This window comes from Vigna angularis, chromosome 10 (assembly GCF_016808095.1).
Source record: "Vigna angularis cultivar LongXiaoDou No.4 chromosome 10, ASM1680809v1, whole genome shotgun sequence".
Lineage (NCBI taxonomy): Eukaryota > Viridiplantae > Streptophyta > Magnoliopsida > Fabales > Fabaceae > Vigna > Vigna angularis.
The window spans coordinates 15522170-15542081 of record NC_068979.1 but is presented as its reverse complement, the minus strand read 5'-3'; the positions used below and the strand labels follow the sequence as shown (position 1 = coordinate 15542081).

General features: G+C 39.2%; 1 protein-coding gene across 1 annotated transcript in view; it reads left to right on the top strand.

The window, feature by feature from the left end:
* Window positions 1-1921: 1921 nt before the first annotated feature.
* LOC128194409 (uncharacterized) overlaps window positions 1922-19912 on the top strand; it is a gene marked incomplete at its 3' end in the record, with an annotated part of 29779 nt that continues 11788 nt past the window's right edge. The window contains exons 1-3 of the mRNA XM_052869999.1: window positions 1922-2104; window positions 14863-14955; window positions 15256-15336. Coding sequence (XP_052725959.1) covers window positions 1922-2104; window positions 14863-14955; window positions 15256-15336 — 357 coding nt within the window. The remainder of the gene's footprint in view (window positions 2105-14862; window positions 14956-15255; window positions 15337-19912) is intronic.

Genomic DNA, 19912 nt, shown 5'->3' with positions numbered 1-19912 from the left:
AGTACAATAACTATGGATCGAATCCAAATGGATAAGGACACCGCAAGGCGTTTAGATACTGATACCGAGTACGATTTAATAAAAGAGACTAACCGCCAGTCAATGACCGAACACGGTAATAGATATTTATTTAAATTTATGGACGAACCCTATTTACACTCGTTTGATAATTAATACACGGACGAGCGTTCGATATAAGACCGAGCGCCACTCATAACGAACGCTTTGGGTCGAGACCCATCGCTGATGCGTAATATTTATAAAAATAGAAATTTATAAGATAACAATAGGGAAAAAGGTATTTAAGAATGACTAAGTATAGAAATTTTTATTTTTCAAGCTTCTCAATTTCTCACATAACACTCAGAGCACCTACGTTTGGTCGAACGCTCAAACGTAAGACTAATATAAGAGGGCGTTTGTAACATCCCAAAATACAGTAATAACCATAATTAGAATTTAATTACATTTAACAGTAAAATAGTGCAGTCTTTACACTAATAATAAACCTCCAAAGCTGAACGGCTTAAGTACAGAGATAAATACCATACAGCAGTATTCTAAAGTTCAGAGATGAACGGTTTTACAAACATTAACCGAACGTCCAAAAAGCTAAACAGAAAATACTAAGGACAAAAACTTAACGAGCGCTCTAGGGCTCGGCTTTAACCTCTACTTCGACCAGATTGGCGTCTTCCAAATTTTCTTCTTCCAGCGTTTCTTCAAGCAACGCCTCTCCGTCTGCTCACATCCACACGGATGATCATTGCATAGACAAGAGGGACGTACAGGTACGAACGACAACACAAGGAAAGAACACAGGGTAAGCTTATTGAATTTAATTCACAAGTCATTCATACAAATCAACATATCAACGTTCATAATAATAATATCACAATTCAAACAATCATTACAAACTCTCATAAAACAGACCGTCCGGACTGTATGATTCTATGTATCTACAGGCGTTCTTGCACCCAAGTGATGTAGTAACTGGAAACGTCCATCAGCTGCCACCCGAGGTTAGCCCTATCAGTCCAAAGTACTCAAAAGGACTAGGACCTCCTGTCGTTCCCACACATGACCTGCCCTCCTCTATGTGAGGACGAGCACTCACGGAACATCAGGATGAACTGCCATCAGTAGCTTTACCATAGTCATACTATACAATTCCCAATATTCAATACAAGAGTCGTTCCTCCACGGAACGCTCGTCCAAATTCCACAACCATAGTTTCACCTCATATACTGTTCATTCTTAACAACTTTCCAACTTAAGATCATTTTCATATTCCATTTTAGTTTCATAAAAAGACGAGCGTACAGCCCCCTTCATACTGAGGACGAACGTTATCATGACACAGAGAAGTTCTCGTTTCTGAACGAAAGGAAACGAACGCCTTTCCAAGGACGGACGTTATGACCACTTGAATCAGTTAAATGAACTGATTCTAGAACGATTCAAATTATACTTGGAATAATTTAAGTATACTAACTATAGATCGAGTCCAAAAGAATAAATACACCGCAAGGCGTTTAGATGCTGATGCCGAGTACGAATTAATAAAAGAGACTAACCGTCAGTCAATGACCGAACGCGGTAATAGATATTTATTAAATATTTGGACGAACGCTATTTACATACGTTTGGTAATCAAGTGTAAGGACGAGCGTCGGTATAAGACCGAACGCCACTCATAACGAACGCTTTGGGTCGATGTAAGACCCGTATTTTTAGGAGTGGTGGGGACATGGTGGTTACCCACCTTTTTCATTATTGGAAGCAATTATTGGAGGTGCATTTACGGGGAAGCTTAGCAAGGAGAGGGTATTCATTTTTGGCATGAGAAAGAGAGAGAGAGAGAGAGCAGCCAGAGGGAGGGAACCCTTTCACCCGTTTCCAGCCGTCCAAAGAGCACCCATGGGAAGCTGTACCAACTTCAGAAGGGCTGAGAGGAGGATCTGGGTTGGAAATCTGGTGAGAGGGGAGTTCTTGCAGCAAGATCTGGAGAGAAAGTGGAGAGCTGCTGAATTTGCTAGGAGATCTGGAGCTGCATGTCTGGGAGGAGATAGATCCCAAAATTTACAAGGAAGTCTTCAAGAGGTAATGGGAGTTTGATTTATTTCATTAATTGTTGAAATAATCTGTAATTGATGCAATTCTGGGAAGAAGGGGATGAAAATGGAGGTTTTTTGGGTTTCTGGACTCTGGTACGTTTCTGCAAAATTTCTGCAGAACGCGCGTACGTCCAATTTTGGTGAATCAAAATTGGACGTTCGTTCCAATAGTGCTGGACCAAATAGTGGTCGGCCAATTTCTGAACGTTCGGTATTTGTTCTGAGCGTCCGCCCGAATCAGCCAACTTGGAACGTTCGTCCTTATAGTGCTCGACCAAGGTCAGCCAGTTTTGGGAACGTTCGGTCATTTAAAGCTAGCGAACATTAGCGTTCGTCCTTGGTTTGCAATAGTGATATTAGCGTTCGGTCAGGGCTTATTTTAATACCGTTCGGTTGAAACCTAAAATTAATAGTGTACGGTTAGGTGTGAATTTAACACTGTTCGGTTTAATCGCTCGGCCAGGATTCTAGACGTTCGTACAAATGATTGTGAGCGTTCGTTAGCAATTGGTAATCCAGGTTCAACTTGAGCGTCCGTCCCTAAATTGGCATCCACAAGAAGTAATCTTGGGCGTTCGGTATTGAGTATTAATGATTGCAGTCGTTCGTTCTTAAAAATAGAATTTTAGGTTTGAATCCTGAGCGTTCGGTTTTTAAGTATAATTGAGCGTTCGGTTTTTGAGTATAAGTGAACGTTCGGTTTTTGGGTATAAGTGAGCGTTCGGTTCTTGGGTATAAGTGAGCGTTCGGTTTTTAAGTTGCTTATTCTTAAGTGTTGAATCTTGAGCGATCGGCTATGGGGTATTAGTGACTATTGAGCGTTCGGTTAAGTTTTGATTTAAGCACCGTTCGGTTAGCTGCTGATTTATGTCGTTCGGTCAGGCCTCTTTTAATGACGTTCGGCAAAGTGACTTAGGGGTTTGACTAAGTATCAAAACGTTCGTCCTTATCATGTCCGGATTAATGGTGTTTGATTTGAGTGTTCAGTATTGAGATATTAGTGGGTATAAGCGTTCGTTCTTAACATGGAACTCTTGGGTAGAAATCTTGATCGTTTGGCTTTAAGTGTTCGATTTGGATCTTGGACGTTCGACCTTGGTTTAATTGTGTTTGTGAGCGTTCGTTCTCGATGATGTTAATCCTCAGGAAGTACTCGTCTGAGGTAACGTACGACTAGACGTGATCTCGAGCGTTCGTCCTTGGAGCTCGGTTAATAAGGTTTGGTGTTCATCGGCAGCGTTCGGCCTTTGATGATGATTGATTCCAGAACGTTCGTTCAGACAGCATCAGAGTTGGAAATAGCGTTCGGCAATAATGCATGAATCCATGGGAGCATTTTGAAACAATTATTGAGAATTGTTGGTTATTTCCTTGATCCAATATTGGTTTATTTATACATATTATTGAGAATATGTATGAATTCGTGATTGAGCACGTTTATTCTGTTGGAGGTGGTACATATACTATGTTATTTACTTGTAACTTCGTCTGTCTTTTGAGCATTTTTGCTAGTCTCACGCGTGAGATTGAGATTCGAGTGTCACCTTCTTCTGCGCGAGGAGGTGAATGTCTCGCCCAATGACTTCGGCTCGTGTTGAGTATAGTGCATCGTTACGCGTAGTATCGATGTTTTTACTCGTTAGTCCTTGAGGAGTCGGGGAGATAGGTCTGAAGTCGCGATGGAAGACGGCTCGGGTCGCCTGTTATTGAGAGCAGGTTATGACAACGAATTACAAGTAAACGACATTAGTTTATGAAAGACTAGTTTGCAGCGTCATGTGGGTCGGCTTATAATGGGAATTGTTATAGGTGATGTAATGGGTTATGATGTGATACTTCTGGTTATTCATCTTGCATGTTGTGGCTGTGGTTTCCAACCGTGATGATCGTATTGGTACGGGAGAGATGGCAGTGCAGATAAAACTGGATTTGGAATAATTCTTCGAGAAAGACGGGAAGTAAAACTTGTTGGGTCTTTAGGTAGTAGCGTGCGTTATTATTAGTGACGTTCGGTCTTGGTATTATTTACTTTCGGGTAGCATGCGTTATTAGGTAACGGTCGATCTTGATGTTAGTTGTTCTCAGGTAGTTAGTGTCCGATCGTATTTTGGCACCCTGTGGTTTAGTTTGATTACGTTCGGTCAGTACTGAGGTGTTCAGTAGAGTACTCTAGGCGTTTAACCCTGACTCAAGCATTCTTTATTCTAGTGTTCTGTCTCGTAGCGATGGTTTTTAGAGAATGATCTTTATTGGTGATGTTGCTCTGAGGTTGCAATCATTTATGGGAAGTGACCGGCCTTGATATTCGTTGAGGTAGCAATCGATTAATAAATAGTGATTAGTCGTGATGATGCATGATTCAGGCAGTGATCATTCATAGGTAGTGCTCGGTTTGGATGACGCTTGTCTCAGATAAGGATTGTTAACGGTTAGTGGTCGTACGTAGGGAACATCCGATCTCGATGAGGTTACCCTCAGATAGTGTTAAATCCAGTAAAGTGATCAATTAAGTGTTCGTCCGAATGGTACTTAATCTGTGGTGCGCGAGGCTTGATCTTTGAGCGATCGTTTGAATAGTGTTCGAAATAATGGTAATTGTCCTAGTAGAGTGCGCTGTCTCAGCGTGAAGTCTAGTGTTTGATCTTACTTAGCATTCGGTCTCTTGATGTGCGACCTAATAGTATCCGGTCTAATAGCGTTTGGTGTTTAGTGTCGAGCCTAAGTGATCAACCTTATTGTTAGTGCAATCAGTATTCGATCTGGCGTTCGGTTTCTAGCGTTCGGCCTAGTGTTTGATCTCAGTGTTCATTATGAGTGTGTTCGGTCATTATGGTTTTCTGAGTTTAGCGTTCGGCTCAATTGTGCATGATCACCTAGCGTTCGTTTAAATGGAATTCAACCTAATAGTATTCATTAGATAGCGCTCGGTAGATGGTGTTCGGCAGATAGCGTCCGTCCAAATAGTATCCGGTTAGAATGTTTGGGGAATAGCTTTGTCCAGTAGCTCATCAATGTATCATCCGTATGAGTGTCTAGTAGAAATTTTGGTATAATGGTATATGGGGATGTCTAACCTAAATATTACATGATGTTTTTATCAAAACAATTATGCATATTTTTATAAATGTTATATTGCATGTTAGCTCACCCTTACTTATTTGTGCATGTATTGGAAAAATCATATTTTTGCGATGATCGTATAACGTTTTTGTTATACGGGAGCAGATCAAGAGATGTCGCGTGATCTGGCGTAAGTGCAGGAAGAGATGGAAGAGTGTAATAGAAGGATTCAATATTATCTTTACTGTTCTGTCTGAGCTGTAAACTTTTGTATAGATTTGAGCTTGAGGTTCGGGGTGTTACCGTAATTGTATTATTGTATTATTTCAAGTTTTGATTTTTAAAAAAGGGCAAAATTTTTTTAGGGTGTTACAGTCGAGACCCATCGCTGATACGAAATATTAATAGAATAGAAATTTATAAGATAATAATGGGGAAATGAATTATTTAGGAATGACTAAGTATAGAAATTTGTATTTTTCAAGCTTCTCAATTTTTCACATAACACTCAGAACACCTACGTTTGGCCGAACGCTCAAACGTAAGACTAATATAAGAGGGCGTTCGTCCTAAATCAGTATTCTTCTCAAATGAAAGAATTCTGTTTTTTCAAGGAAACTACTAGAATACCGAACGGTCAAGGACCGTTCGATAACGAACGTTCATTATCATAGCATTTCATATTCAAAATCTCACTTACAGTAAACTCATTTTTCAGTACAAACTTTCATACATTTAACTACTCATATCATAGCACATTTCATAAATTCCATATATCATTTCATCATCCAGATCATATACCAAAGATTAATTAACACAGATCTCATGCTTCATAACTCATATAATATCATACAACACAACACATACACATGAATTAAACTTAATAAGCTTCCCTTACCTGGATCAGTAGTGAACGAACGTCCTAACGTGCAAATTCTGAATTCGCCCAACTATCACTTTTATCCTCAGATTACTCAACTCTTGCGAACTAAAAACCATATACAGAATCAAAATTTGATTCAGACAAGGAGAATGCAGGTAACCAGGTTTGGTTTTGCATGAAACCTAATAATGAACTACTAAGGGACGAACTTACCAGGTTCAAAACTTGAACTTGTTCGGTTTGATGGAAAGCTTAGGACGTCTGGATCTCTTCTACGGTCTCTGAAATTGGATCGGAGAAGAAGAAAGTGAGTTATGGTAGAGAGAAGATGGAGGTTCTAGAGAGAAGGTAGAGAATCGGAAATCAGAAGTTTGGGGAAGAAGACAAAGCATGCAGAAGAGTGGGAAGAGAGTTTTTCAGAAAATCATTTTCCCTTCCCATGCAGGACGAACGTCCATTCTCCTGCTGCCACTTGGATTCCACTAACGATTTCGAATGTTCCAAAGTGACACTTGGCAGTTGCATGCAGAGTGGGTGTGAGTGCGTTTTAATGGCACTGCACGTGTGGCGCGGTGCATTTAATGGTGATCAGAATGTGGGGTTTGGGTGCGTTTCTTAATACAAAGTCTGAACAGGGTTTGCGGACATTAATAACATGATTTGACAGGTGGAGGTTGGTTAAGTTTTCGAGACCTTACAGCGTTCGTCCTAAATAAGTATTATTTCCAAATGAAAGAATTCTGTTTTTCAAGGGAATTACTAAAATACCGAACGGTCAAGGACCGTTCGATAACGAACGTTCATTATCATAGAATTTCATCTTCAAATTTTCACTTACAGTAAACTCATGTTTCAGTGTAAACTTTCATACATTTAACTACCCATATCATAGCACATTTCATAAATTCCATATATCATCTCATCATCCAAATCATATACCAAAGATCAAATAACACAGATTTCATGCTTCATAAACTCATATAATATCATACATCACAACACATACACAAGAATTAAACTTAATAAGCTTCCCTTACCTGGATTCGTGAACGAACGTCCTAACGTGTAAATCTGGATTCGCCCAACTACCACTTCTATCCTCAGATCACTCAACTCTTGTGAACTAAAACAATTTACAGAATCAAAATTTGATTCAGACAAAGCGAATGCAGGTAACCAGGTTTGGTTTTGCATGAACCTAAGAACGAACGATTGATGGAAGAAACTTACCAGATTCAAAACTCGAACTTGTTCGGTTTAATGGAAAGCTCAGGACGTCGGGATCTCTTCTACGGTCTGTGAAATTGGATCGGAGAAGAAGAAAGTGAGTTACGGTAGAGAGAAGATGGAGGTTTTCTAGAGAGAAGGCAGAGAATTGGAAGGTCAGAGTTTTGGGGAAGAAGAAGAAGCATGCAGAAGAGTGGGAAGAGGGTTTTTCAGAAAATTCATTTTCCCTTCCCACGTAGGACGAGCGTCCATTCTCCTGCTGCCGCTTGTATTCCACTACTGAATTCCAGATTCTCGTTTAACGACACCTGGCGTCCGCGCAGAGGGGATTTGGGTGCGTTTTAATGGCGCCTGAGCAGGGTTTTGGGCATTAATAACGTGATTTGACAAGTGGAGGCTGGTTACGTTTTCGAGACCTTACACAAGCCAATAACAATATTATGATCCAATATTGTAAACATTTACGCTGGTGAGAAGTGAAGATTAATAAGGACTTACCTTTTACGTTTTCCCTTGTAATTCCTTGTACCTCTCTTCCTCTGTCAAGTTTGTTTTCCAGAAAGATGGATGATCCTTCCCCGTGGTGCACAGAAAAAGAATGGATCCTCCTCTCTACTTTCCTCTTCTTTTTTCGTAAAAGTCCCCCCCCCCCCTCTTCTTAGTATGTGATGAAACATATTTAAAGAACACCAAATTTGCCACACTGCTTTCCAGGAGCTCCGACACATTCCCTAAGACATCTTCCTTAATCTGGGATTTTGTTTTGTTTTTTTTTGTTTGTCCTCTTTCTTTTTTGTTTTTTTTTAGAAAAATTTTCCAGGAATTCAGAGACACGTCTCCTGATTTCAGATTTTTTTGTTTTTATTTATTTTCTATTATTTTTATTATTTTTTTTGTTATTTTTATTATTAAAATAAATTAAATGAAACAACAAAAGCGAACGCCTTACTGTTTGGACGAACGTCTCAAAAACACCAAAACGCCTATTACGAGCCGAACGTTCAAACACTTAAGACCGAACATTATTTTCTGATCAAACCATAAAAGGCCGAACACTCAAAACCAAACGTTGGACGAACGCTGAAGAGAAATATCACAGAGACCGAACGTTCATCAAAACACTATGACCGAACGATAAGGCTGAGGACGAACGTCCTAAATGAACAAATAGCCGAACGGTCGAAAAAGTGAACGGGTCGAAGATGACCGAACGGTTGAGCAGTAGCGTCCGAACGTCACTGAGGTCGAATGACCGAACAGTTGAGAACGAGCGTCCGAATGTTATTGAGCTTGAATGGCTGAAAGCTGATCAGGAAGAAAAAGACCGAACGGCCGAATGCTTGGAGTCACGTATGGCCGAGCGATAGATTGCATAAAGCCGAACGTATGATGTATTAGTCATGAAGAGCGAACGGTTGCATGCAGGGGAAGAGCCGAACGTCATAAAGATATAGAAAAGAGCAGCGCACGGCAGAGCACGACCGGTCTCGATATTGGTCAGAACTGTTGCGCAGAATAGAGGGCGACCGGTGACACAGGTAGAGGACGTACGGTAGAGAAGAAAAGAAGAACGGTCGCGCAGGCAGCGGACGAACGTTTTTATTTTTGGTCAACAAAGAAACCGCTGCAGGGTAAAGGACGAACGTTCGGTCATGTAGAGGACGAACGTTCTTTTTTTTTCTCTTTTTTTTTATTACATTTTTTATTATTATTTATATTTTTTTAATTTTACACTGTAAGACCTTGGAAATTAACACTGCACACCACCTGTCAAATCTCATAAATGCATCACGCCACACGCTCAGTATCATTTAAAACGCACTCACAAGCTCTGACGCACGTCTGCCAAGTGTCAATTTGGAACCTTCTGAATCAGTAGTGGAAAACAGGTGTCCGTATGAGAGTGCACGTCCGTTTGACGTTGGGAAGAAAAAATGATTTTCTGAAAGCACTTCTTCCCACTCTCTGCATGCACCTTCTTCCTCACAAAGCACTGACCTTTCTTCTTCTCCTCCTTCTCTCTAGAAAATCCTACCTTCTCTCTAAGAAAACTCACCATTCTTCTTCTCCGATCATCATTCAGGCACCAATTCTACAATTCCGGCGTAAAGGACGATCGTTTGAACCGATCAGTTTAAGATTCTCAACTAGTAAGTCCATCCTCTCTCCACTCGTGCTTTCTCTGTAACATGCAAACCCAGATTTCGGTTTCATGAGTTGGATCTAGCATTCTGAGTAGTTGTCTGGTCTATGTTGGCTATAGATTGTAGAAGGTGTTGTTGTTCGTTGAGACCTCTGTTAGAAGAATAACCCTAGCTTATATCTGAGAGCGAGCGTTCACTTTAAGAGGTAAGGGAAGCTTATTTGATTTAATTCATATGCTATGCTTTGTATGAACGTTCGTCTGAGTTGATTAAATGAATATGATGCATTCTGATTGACTTGTATGATGATGTTTGAGATGTATGAATGAGAATATGAGTATGCACAAATGCATACATGCATACATGCACACACACCCATATGCACACATGCACACATACATACATGCATACATTCACGCATGCACATATCCACACATGCACACTTGCACACATGCACATATGCACACTCACACACACCCATGCACACACACATACTTGCACAATCATACATGCACGACCACACATGCATACGTGCAAACATCAACATATGCATACATGGAAACCTGCATAGACACACACATGCATACATGGAAACATGTACACATGCACAAATGAACACTTGCAAACAATACACATGCTTGCACACATGCATACATGAACAAACACATGCTTACATGCACACAAGCTTACATGCATAGAAGTAGTCATGCATTAATGCACACATGCATAGATGCACACATCCATACCTACATACGTACATATGCACATGCCTACATATGCATGCGCACACGCATACATGCAAACATGCACATATGCATACATTCATACATGCAACAATGCACATATGCACATATGCACACATGCACCCATGCACACATGCATACATGCACACACGCGTAAATCCACACATGCATACATGAACACATGCACACACGCTTACTTGCACATGCAAACGCACACATCAAACAAGCACCCATACACATATGAACACATCCACACACGCACCCATGCACACATGCATACATGCTTACACGCATAAATCCAAACATGCATAAATGAACACATGCACACACGCACAATGCACACACGCTTATGTTCACATGCAAACGCGCACATGCATACAAGCACACATGCACATATGCATACAACTATACATGCACATATGAATACATGCATACATGCAAACATACATATGCATATTAATACACATGCTTGCACACATGCATTTATGAACTCACACATGCTTAGATGCATACATGCATATATGAACTCACACATGCTTGAAAATAGGATTTTTGAAGGAGTGAACCATTATATTGATTGGTAGAAGATTGAGTTACATTTTGTTTGCTTGAGGACAAGCAAAGTTCTAAGTTTGGGGTTGTGATAACAGTTGAAAAAAATGTTATTTTCATGCTTAAATTTGATACTAAAAGCAACCTTTAACACTTAGAAATTAGCTTGAAATCATGTTTTTGGTTATATTTTCATAAATAAGAGAGCTGGACAGGTTTATGCGTGATTTCAGTGTTTTAAGCAGGTTTTAAGGTGAATTTGGTGAAAGAAGTGAAGAAGAATAGGAATGGAATCAGAAAAGCCATCAAAAAGTGCAAAAGGAGAAACCGCAACCACCGCTGAGCGGCAGTTTATCGCTGAGCGGCACTCAGTAACTCGCGTTGGCTCCGCTGAGGGGAAGAATCGAGCTCGCGCACTTACCGCTGAGCGGCACTTTTATGGGCTTGAGCCTAATTTTCTGTAATTTACGAATAGTATATAAGCTTTAGGGTTTCCTAGGGTTTGTATCTTTGGCTGGGACGAAGCAAACACTCTCTTTTCCACCCCTTTGAAGGAAGATCTTGGATGCTCAGGCTACCTCTCTACCTTTCTAGGGTTTTATTTTTCATTGGTTCATCTAGATTCACCATGAATATGGTGAACTAAACCTTGTATTGTTGTTGGGGGATCAATGTAATCTTGTGAAACTCTCATATATGGAATTTGTGTTTAAACATCTTAATTGAGATATATGCTTTCTTTCATCATTAGTTAGGGTTTTTCCTCTTTGCTCAAAGCATGCATTGTTTAACTCATTCGATGTCATGATCATTGATTTTGTCGATATGGGAACGTACGGGGAAGTCTAGATCCGGGGAATTTCTCCCAATAGTATATTGGTTGCCTTTAAGCTCCTGCACTTCAGAACTAATTACTAGGAATGCTAGGAATTGTATGAACTCGTAATTAAGGATAGGCCTTCTTGACAAGGTGATTTAGAGAGTGGCATTAATATTGATGAAAAGATTGTTGAATTCCTAAAATATATGAGAGTGGATAAGATGAAATTGATAACCCCAACAACATACTCATCCATATAATTCATTCCGTGTTTGTTTTACTCTTTTTGCCATTGATCACATTCATGCATGCATGTTTAATTACTGTCTTTTGCATTAAAACTACAATCAATCGTTCACAAGTCTTAAATAATCAACGAATTAGATAACTAACTAGGTCGTGAGTCCTTTGGGAAAACGATACTTGGTCTTACCGAGTTTTATTACTTGAACGATTCGGTCACACTTGCCGATTGTTAAAACAAGTTTGTGGCGCCATTTTCGGTGTTCATAAATTTGTCATCAAGTTTTTGGCGCCGTTGCCAAGGACTCGTGGTTTAACTAGTTTATTTGTTTGATTATTGATTATCTTTGACTTGTTATTTTCTGTTTATATTTTTTGTCTGTTTTTATTTTTATTTTATTTTATTTTATTTTATTTTATTTTATTTTTCCGTTTTTATTTTTTTGTTTTCTGTTTTTATTTTTCTGTTTTTATTTTATCTTCTTTTATATCTTTTTGTGCTAGCCAATTCTGTTAGGGATTTGTTTTCTTGTGTATGCAGGAAGCAATCCGAACAAGGAGCAAGAAAACTGCAGATCCTCTTCTTGAAGGTTTGGAAGAAAGTAGACGGAGGAGGAGAATCAGAACATCTAGAGAACTCTTTCCTTCTCCGGAAACTCTGTTACAACCATCACCACAGAACTCTGACCATAGCACTGAAAATATGGAGAACAATAGACGAACTCTTGCTGATTATACAAATGTAGCTGGACCTCAACACTTCAACAGCATAGCAAGACCAAGAGTCAATGCAGCAAATATGGAGGTGAAACCAGCACTAATCCAATTGGTTAAGAGTAACCAGTTTAATGGGTTGTCTCACGAAAGCCCATATGAGCACCTCACTACATTTAACGAGATTTGCAACACAGTCAAGATAAATGGGGTGCCGGACGATGCAATCAAACTTAGCTTGTTTCCATTCTCACTAGGAGGCAATGCTAAGATTTGGTTAAATTCTTTTCCAGAAGTGATAGCTGACGGCTTGAGCTAAATCGGAAGACGACGTGAAATCTGGATTCGATCAAGATGAAGATCCGGGAAGCAGCGGAAGAAACAGATTTGTTCAAGAACCCTGGGATTTGGAGTCGAAGATGAACAGCGAGGAACAAAACCATAGATTCGAGGTTTGTTCGGTTGAAAACCTAGGGTTTGAAACGGAAGCAGATTTGAATGGTGGAGAGGTGATTTTAATCGGCGAGAAAAGTGAGGTTCTACGATGACAGTGTGGTTCGTGGTGGAAGAGCTCTTGCTCTCGAGAGTGAAGTAGATGACGATTCGCGAAATGAAGATGTAATGATGTGCTGAGGGAAACTCGCGAGGAATAAGCTCGTGTGGCAGCGATGGAGTAGTCAATCCACGCGGCGGGTGCAGAGTGGAGAAACCAATGGTTACGTAGAGGTAAGAGAGTTCTGGAGTGTAAATGGAAAATGAAAGATGAAGTGTGAATGGAAGGTGGCTAGAGGAGATCCTTTGGGATTCTCTAGCTTTGACTTTCAAGGGAATTAATTTCTGGAGTTCTCTCTACAGAAAGTTTAATTCATTATTCTCAAAAGTATCTTACAAGAGGTGGTGACATGGCTATATATAGGACTAAAAGTCCCTCCTATCTAGCACATGCTTAACACCTTTTACACATGCTTTAATAAAAGTAAAAGAAATACTACACTAAACTAATTGGGCTTGGTCCCCGTCTATCAAGAAGGAAGTTTTACAGAGTGGGAAGAGGTGGTGACAAAATTCCTAAACAAGTACTTTCCACAATCAAAGGTAAATAAAGGAAAGCAAGAGATTACAACTTTCAGGCAAGGTATGGAGGAATCACTAGGTCATGCATGGGATAGATTTAAAAGCTTACTGAGAAAAACTCCCACACATGGTTTTGACGAGGGGGAGGTAGTCTTAGCTTTTCTTACAGGTCTTGGGTCTCAAACCAAGATGATGCTTGACGCCACAGCTGGAGGGAACATCAAATGGAAAACTCCAGAAGAAGCTACAAAAATCATTGATAATATGGCCACTAGTGATAATGATTTAAATAGTGAAAGAGGAGCTCTTAGTCAACAAAAAGGAGTTCTACAGCTGCAAACTCATGACGCCTTGCTAGCACAAAATAAGATTCTAACTCAACAACTGGAAGCTCTTACAAAAACACTCGCACAATAGCCGAAAGAGTTAAAGAATGTTGCACAGGTGCAATCACAGTTGTGTGAATTGTGTGGAGGTGACCATATAAATGGTCAGTGTGCCTTTCCAGCAGAAGCTTTGGAAGATGTGAACTTCATGGCCAACCAATTTCCGTACCGTCAAGGGAACTTCAATCAAGGGTGGAAACCACACCCAAGCATTGGTCATGGGCAGAATGGGCAGGCTGGACAAAATGGGCAATTCAACAAGCAATAGCAACAACCAACTTTATGGCAACAGTTTGTTGCATTTAATGAAAGGTTCACAAAGATGGAAGAAACTGTGAATCAATTTATACAAAAAACTGAATCTTCCCAAAAGAGTACTGATGCTGCCATTAAGAATTTGGAGATTCAAATGGGTCAGATTACAAAGCAAGTGGAAGAAAAGCCTAACAGAAATTTTGGGGCTAATACTGAGGTTAACCCTAGAGAAGAATGTAGAGTGGTGGAGAGCACAAATGATGAAATTGTTGAGTTAGACGAAAAGAAGAAAGAGAAAAAAGAGATAAAGAATCATGATATGCTTCCTTTTCCAATGAATCAGGAGAATCAATTTGATTTTACTGAATTATTCAATATGGTGGACAATGACGCACCTTGGAAGGAGATACTACAACAAATTGCAGTTTATACCAAACCTGAGGAAGAAATATTTACAAAGAAAAGACGTAGAGATGATGATACAAAGAAGTATAAAACTGTCAAAAAGGAGTCATTCCCTCCAAAAGCCGAGGATCTACGAGGATTTTCCATTCCATGCACAATAGGGAAGAAAAGAGTCAGAAAAGCTTTACTTGATTTAGGATCAAGTGTCAACTTGATACCTTATTCTTTACTGGAATAGATTGGTGATGTGGATATGAAACCTATAAAGGTTAACCTAGTAATGGCAGATGGATCTTCGAAGAAACCTTATGGAATAGTAGAGGACATTATAGTTTGTGTAGGCAAACTACAGTTCTTGGCAGATTTTGTGGTGATGGAGATGGAGACCGAAAAGATACCCATTATTCTCGGAAGACCGTTTATGAAAACGGCCAAAGCTATCATTGATGTGAACGAAGGTATAGTAGCATTCCAAGACCGAGAAGAAAGATTTATTGTAGATGTTTTCAAAGAGGAGAGACAGATGCAGGAGGAAGAAGCTAGTCATAAAGCTGCATTTCAAGATGTACTCATGACTAGCCCCAAAGATGAAAAGCTCAGGGTTAAAGGTAAACATTGTTTGTTGTTTCAGGTACATGAAAAAGAGAAGATTGGCAGAGGAAGAAAAGCTCATGATGATGGGATGAAAGAACGACTCACCCTTGGTACACATGTGAGATTCAAAAACAGGTTGTGGGTTGTGAAAAGCTATAAAGAAAAGGAGATGATAGAGATAGAGTCTCCATATTCTAGAAGAGTCAAAATAGTACATCGAAAGCAGTTAAGGAGTTGGTTGGATCCGGATACTAATCTTGAAAAAGGAACTTGAACTTTATTGGGTCAAGCTAATTACGTTAAAAGAGCGCTTGCTGGGAGGCAACCCAGTGATTTAAGAACTTTTTAATTTTTGTTTTGGTGATGTAATTTTGAACTTTGGGACATTTTGTGTTTTGGTTATAAGTTTGTACAGGGTTTACATCTACTGATGGATGTTAGGCGGAAAAGTATCTACTGAAGGATACCATGTTTGTGTACACCTACTGATGGGTGTTGGTAAGAAAGATTTGCACCTACTAATGGGTGTTGGTGGATTTTGGGTTAGGCTCGTGACGTTAAACAAGCGCTACCTGGGAGGCAACCCAGTTGATTAAATTTTCTGTATTTTTATGTTAATTCTGTTTTAGTTGCATAATAGGGTTGTGCATGAGTGATTTGAAAATTTTATTACAGGGGGCCATTGAGGGGTAGGTATAGGACGCATCTAGGTCAAGCCAGGAAGAAGAATTACACTTCACGAAAGCGCCGCTGAGCAGTAGAATCGCAGAACGGGCTTGGGTTGCCCCTCAGCGGAACCCGAGCCCATTAGGGTATTTTTATACCCTAAGCTGCGTCTTGGCTTTTCTTTGCACACTTTGTTCTGCACACACACTCTTACTTACTCTTTTATAGGATCTCTACAATTTTTCTCTCATCCCTCTTGAGAAAATCTCTCTTTCACTCACTTTCTCACTAGCTTTCCATTTAAGTTTGGGGTTGGAAGAGAGCATCATATCTTGAAAGCATTCTCCATTCATCTAGCATCTCCACCCAAGTAAGTCAAGTATTTTTCATTCTAGGGTTCTTGAGTTTGAATTGGATTATTGAAGCATGAATCTTTAGGGGTTTTAAGTTCTATGCATGATTTGATCATTTAATTGAAGTTTGAACCGATTGAATTGAATGATTTTGATCTGGAAAACTGAGAATTGCATGTGGGTGGAGTTAGGATAGGTTAAAAACGAGTTTTTCAAAATTCTACAGAGGTACCTGATGGACAAATTTATGAACACCGAAATACGGCGCCACAAACTTGTTTAACAATCGGCAAGTGTGACCGAATCGTTTCAAGTAATAAACTCGGTAAGACCAAGTATCGTTCTCCCAAAGGACTCACGGCCTAGTTTAGTTATGTGATTCGTTGATTATTTAAGACTTAAGAACGAAATAAGTGGATTTTAATATGCAAAACAGAAAATAAACATGTATGCATGAATTTGATCAATGGCTAAAACAAAATACAAATACTTCAATGGAATATATGGATGAGTATGTTGTTGGGGTTATCAATTTCATCTTATCCACTCTCATATACTTTAGGAATTCAACATTCTTTTCATCATTGTTAATGCCACTCTCTAAATTACCTTGTCTAGAAGGCCAATCCCTAATTACGAGTTCATACGATTCCTAGCATTCCTAATAATTAGTTCTTTTAGTGCAGGAGCTTAACGGCAACCAATATACTATTGGGAGAAATTCCCCGGATCTAGACTTCCCCGTACGTTCCCGTATCGACAAAATCAATAATCATGCATTGAATGAGTTAAACAAAGCAAGCATTGAGCAAAGAGGAAAAACCCTAACTAATGATGAAAGAAAGCATAGGTCTTAAATATAAGATATAAAAACAAATTCCATATATGAGAGTTTCACAAGACTACATTGATTCCCCAACAACAATACAAGGTTTAGTTCACCATATTCATGGTGAAACTAGATGAATAATAATGAAAGAATGAAAGATAAAACCCTAGAAAGGTGAAGAGGTAGCCTAAGCATCCAAGATCCTCCTTCAAAGGGGTGGAAGAGAGAGTATTTGCTTCGTCACAGCCAAAGATACAAACCCTAGGGCGTCCTAAAGCTTATATAATATTCTAAAAATACAGAAAATTAGGCCCAAGCCCATAAAAGTAACAAAAAAACCGGTAATAGCGCACGATCCATTTTTCCCCCAGATGCTGTTTTTGCGCCTCAGCGGTGATTTTGGCACCTGAAAAGTGCCGCTCAGCGGTATTTTACTAGTCAGCGCCACTCGGTCACACTTTTTCTGCGTTCTGGTTGATTTTTCAGCATTCTGGTTGACTGGTTGACTTTTCTGGTTGACTGGTTGACTAGTTGACTTTTCTAGTTTCTGGTTGACTTTTCAGCACTCCAATCATTCGGTACTTCCATTCTTCTTTCAAATCATTCAATTAGCCTACAAAATCAAGGGAATCTTGCACAAAATCATTAAATTCACTTTCAACTCTCTTATTCACAAAACTAAAGCAAAAATATGAGTTCAAGCTAGTTTCTAAGTCTTAAAGGTTGCTTTTGGTATCAATTTTAAGCATAAAAATAACGGTTTTTCAACCGTTATCACAACCTCAAACTTAAAACTTTCCTTGTCCTCAAGCAAACAAGATGTAACTCAATCTTCTTCCAATCAATACAATGGTTTACTCCATTCAAAATCCTCTTTTCAAGATAAGTAAAAACTTCAATCAAACTCATGACAAAGATTTCAATCAAGATGTGCACATCCTTCGATGTTCACAAAATCACTTAATATCCAAAAATGCTATTTTTCATGAATGATCAATCAACTAAGCAAAGTGGTTCATGTGCTCATGGAATCTTTCCTCACTAGGTAAAGTGTTTCACTCAAACACAAGTGTATAAAAGGTAATCACTCATTCACTCTACTATCACAGTGTCACATGAATTGACTTTGCCTTTCATTTAACCATAATCAAATAAATTCACACACATGCATTATCACAAGGACTTTCAATGGCTTATAATGTGGCTGGGCTAACAAGAAAATTGGTTTTTCTAGATCACAAAACCCTTGAGATAAGAGAATCATATAAACACAATCATTCTTACTTTTCCCAACTTTCCTTTGCATTGAGCTTTGCTTTTTCTTTTCTTTTCTTTTCTTTCTCTTTTTCTTTTTCTTTTCACATTCTTATTTCTTAGCTCTTAGCTCAATGCTTTCAATTTCCCTTTCTATTTTCCAACAACCCCAAACTTGAACATTTATTAATACCACAAAATATTTTCTACTTAACTCAAGGTAAAGCTTTCAACAAGGGTTTTAAATTTATTTTCAAGGCTAAGGGTTCAAATGATAGAACACATAGTGTTCTCTTTTGTGGCTTATTTCATGCAATTTGGCTAATATAAGGGTTACCAACAAACGACCTTGATCATATAATGCAAATAAGCAAGTAATTCAATCATAGCAAACCTGGGCAAAGTCATTCATGCTTTCAAAGTAATAGCACTCAATCACAAAAACTCTGGAGCTCAAAACCTCACATATAAATTCACATTTGACATACACATCCTGCTCAATATCACAATCACAATCACAATAACTTGCATTTGTTCACGAAGCTTGTGAACCACCTGTATAAGCATGTAATGTGCACATCTCACCATCAATCTATATCAAAGCATCATTCAAGCATTACTTATCAAACAATCACAATCATTAGCAAACCATCATAACAGATAAAGTTTCTAATTGAGTACATCTAACCCTCAACAAAAACAAATAAGTGAATAATAAAACAAATCCTGCTCTAGTGCTTTGAAAAACTCAACCCCACAAATGATGCTCTCTCCCAACCCCAAACTTAGACGGAAAACTAGTGAGCAAGTGAGTGAAAGGAAGATTTTCTCAAGAGGGGTGAGGAAAAAGTTGTAGAAAACCTTGGAAGAGTATGTAAGAGTGTGTGCAGAGAAGAATCTAAAAAGAGAGGCCAAGGCGCAGCTTAGGGAATAAAAATACCCCTAATGGGCTCAGGTTCCGCTGAGGGATAACCCAAGCCCCTTCTGCGACACTACCGCTCAGCGGCACTTACGGGAAGTGTTCTTCTTCTTAACTTGACCTAGATGCGTCCTAAACATACCCCTCACTGGCTCCCTACAATAAAATTCTCATATCACTCATGCACAACCCTATTATGCAACTAAAGCAGGATCAAAACAAAAAATACAGAAAAATCAATCAACTGGGTTGCCTCCCAGGTAGCGCTTGTTTAACTTCACGAGCATGACCCAAAATCCTCCAGCACCCTTCAGTAGGTGCAAATTTTCCTTACCAACACCCATCAGTAGGTGTATACAAACATAGTATCCTTCAGTAGATACTCTTCCGCCTAACATCCATCAGTAGATGTAAATCCTGTAACAAACTTATAACAAAAACAAAAATACCCAAAAGTTCAAAATTACATCACCAAAACAAAAATTAAAAGTTCTTAAATCACTGGGTTGCCTCCCAGCAAGCGCTCTTTTAACATCACTAGCTTGACCCAAGCTCATGTTCTTTCTTCCTTTTTTTCTTCTTTCTACTGAACTTCTTCAGAAATTTGATCAAACCAGGAACCTGTTGCAATGTCTCAATCATAGGAACTTTAATCTCCAATTTCTTGAAGATT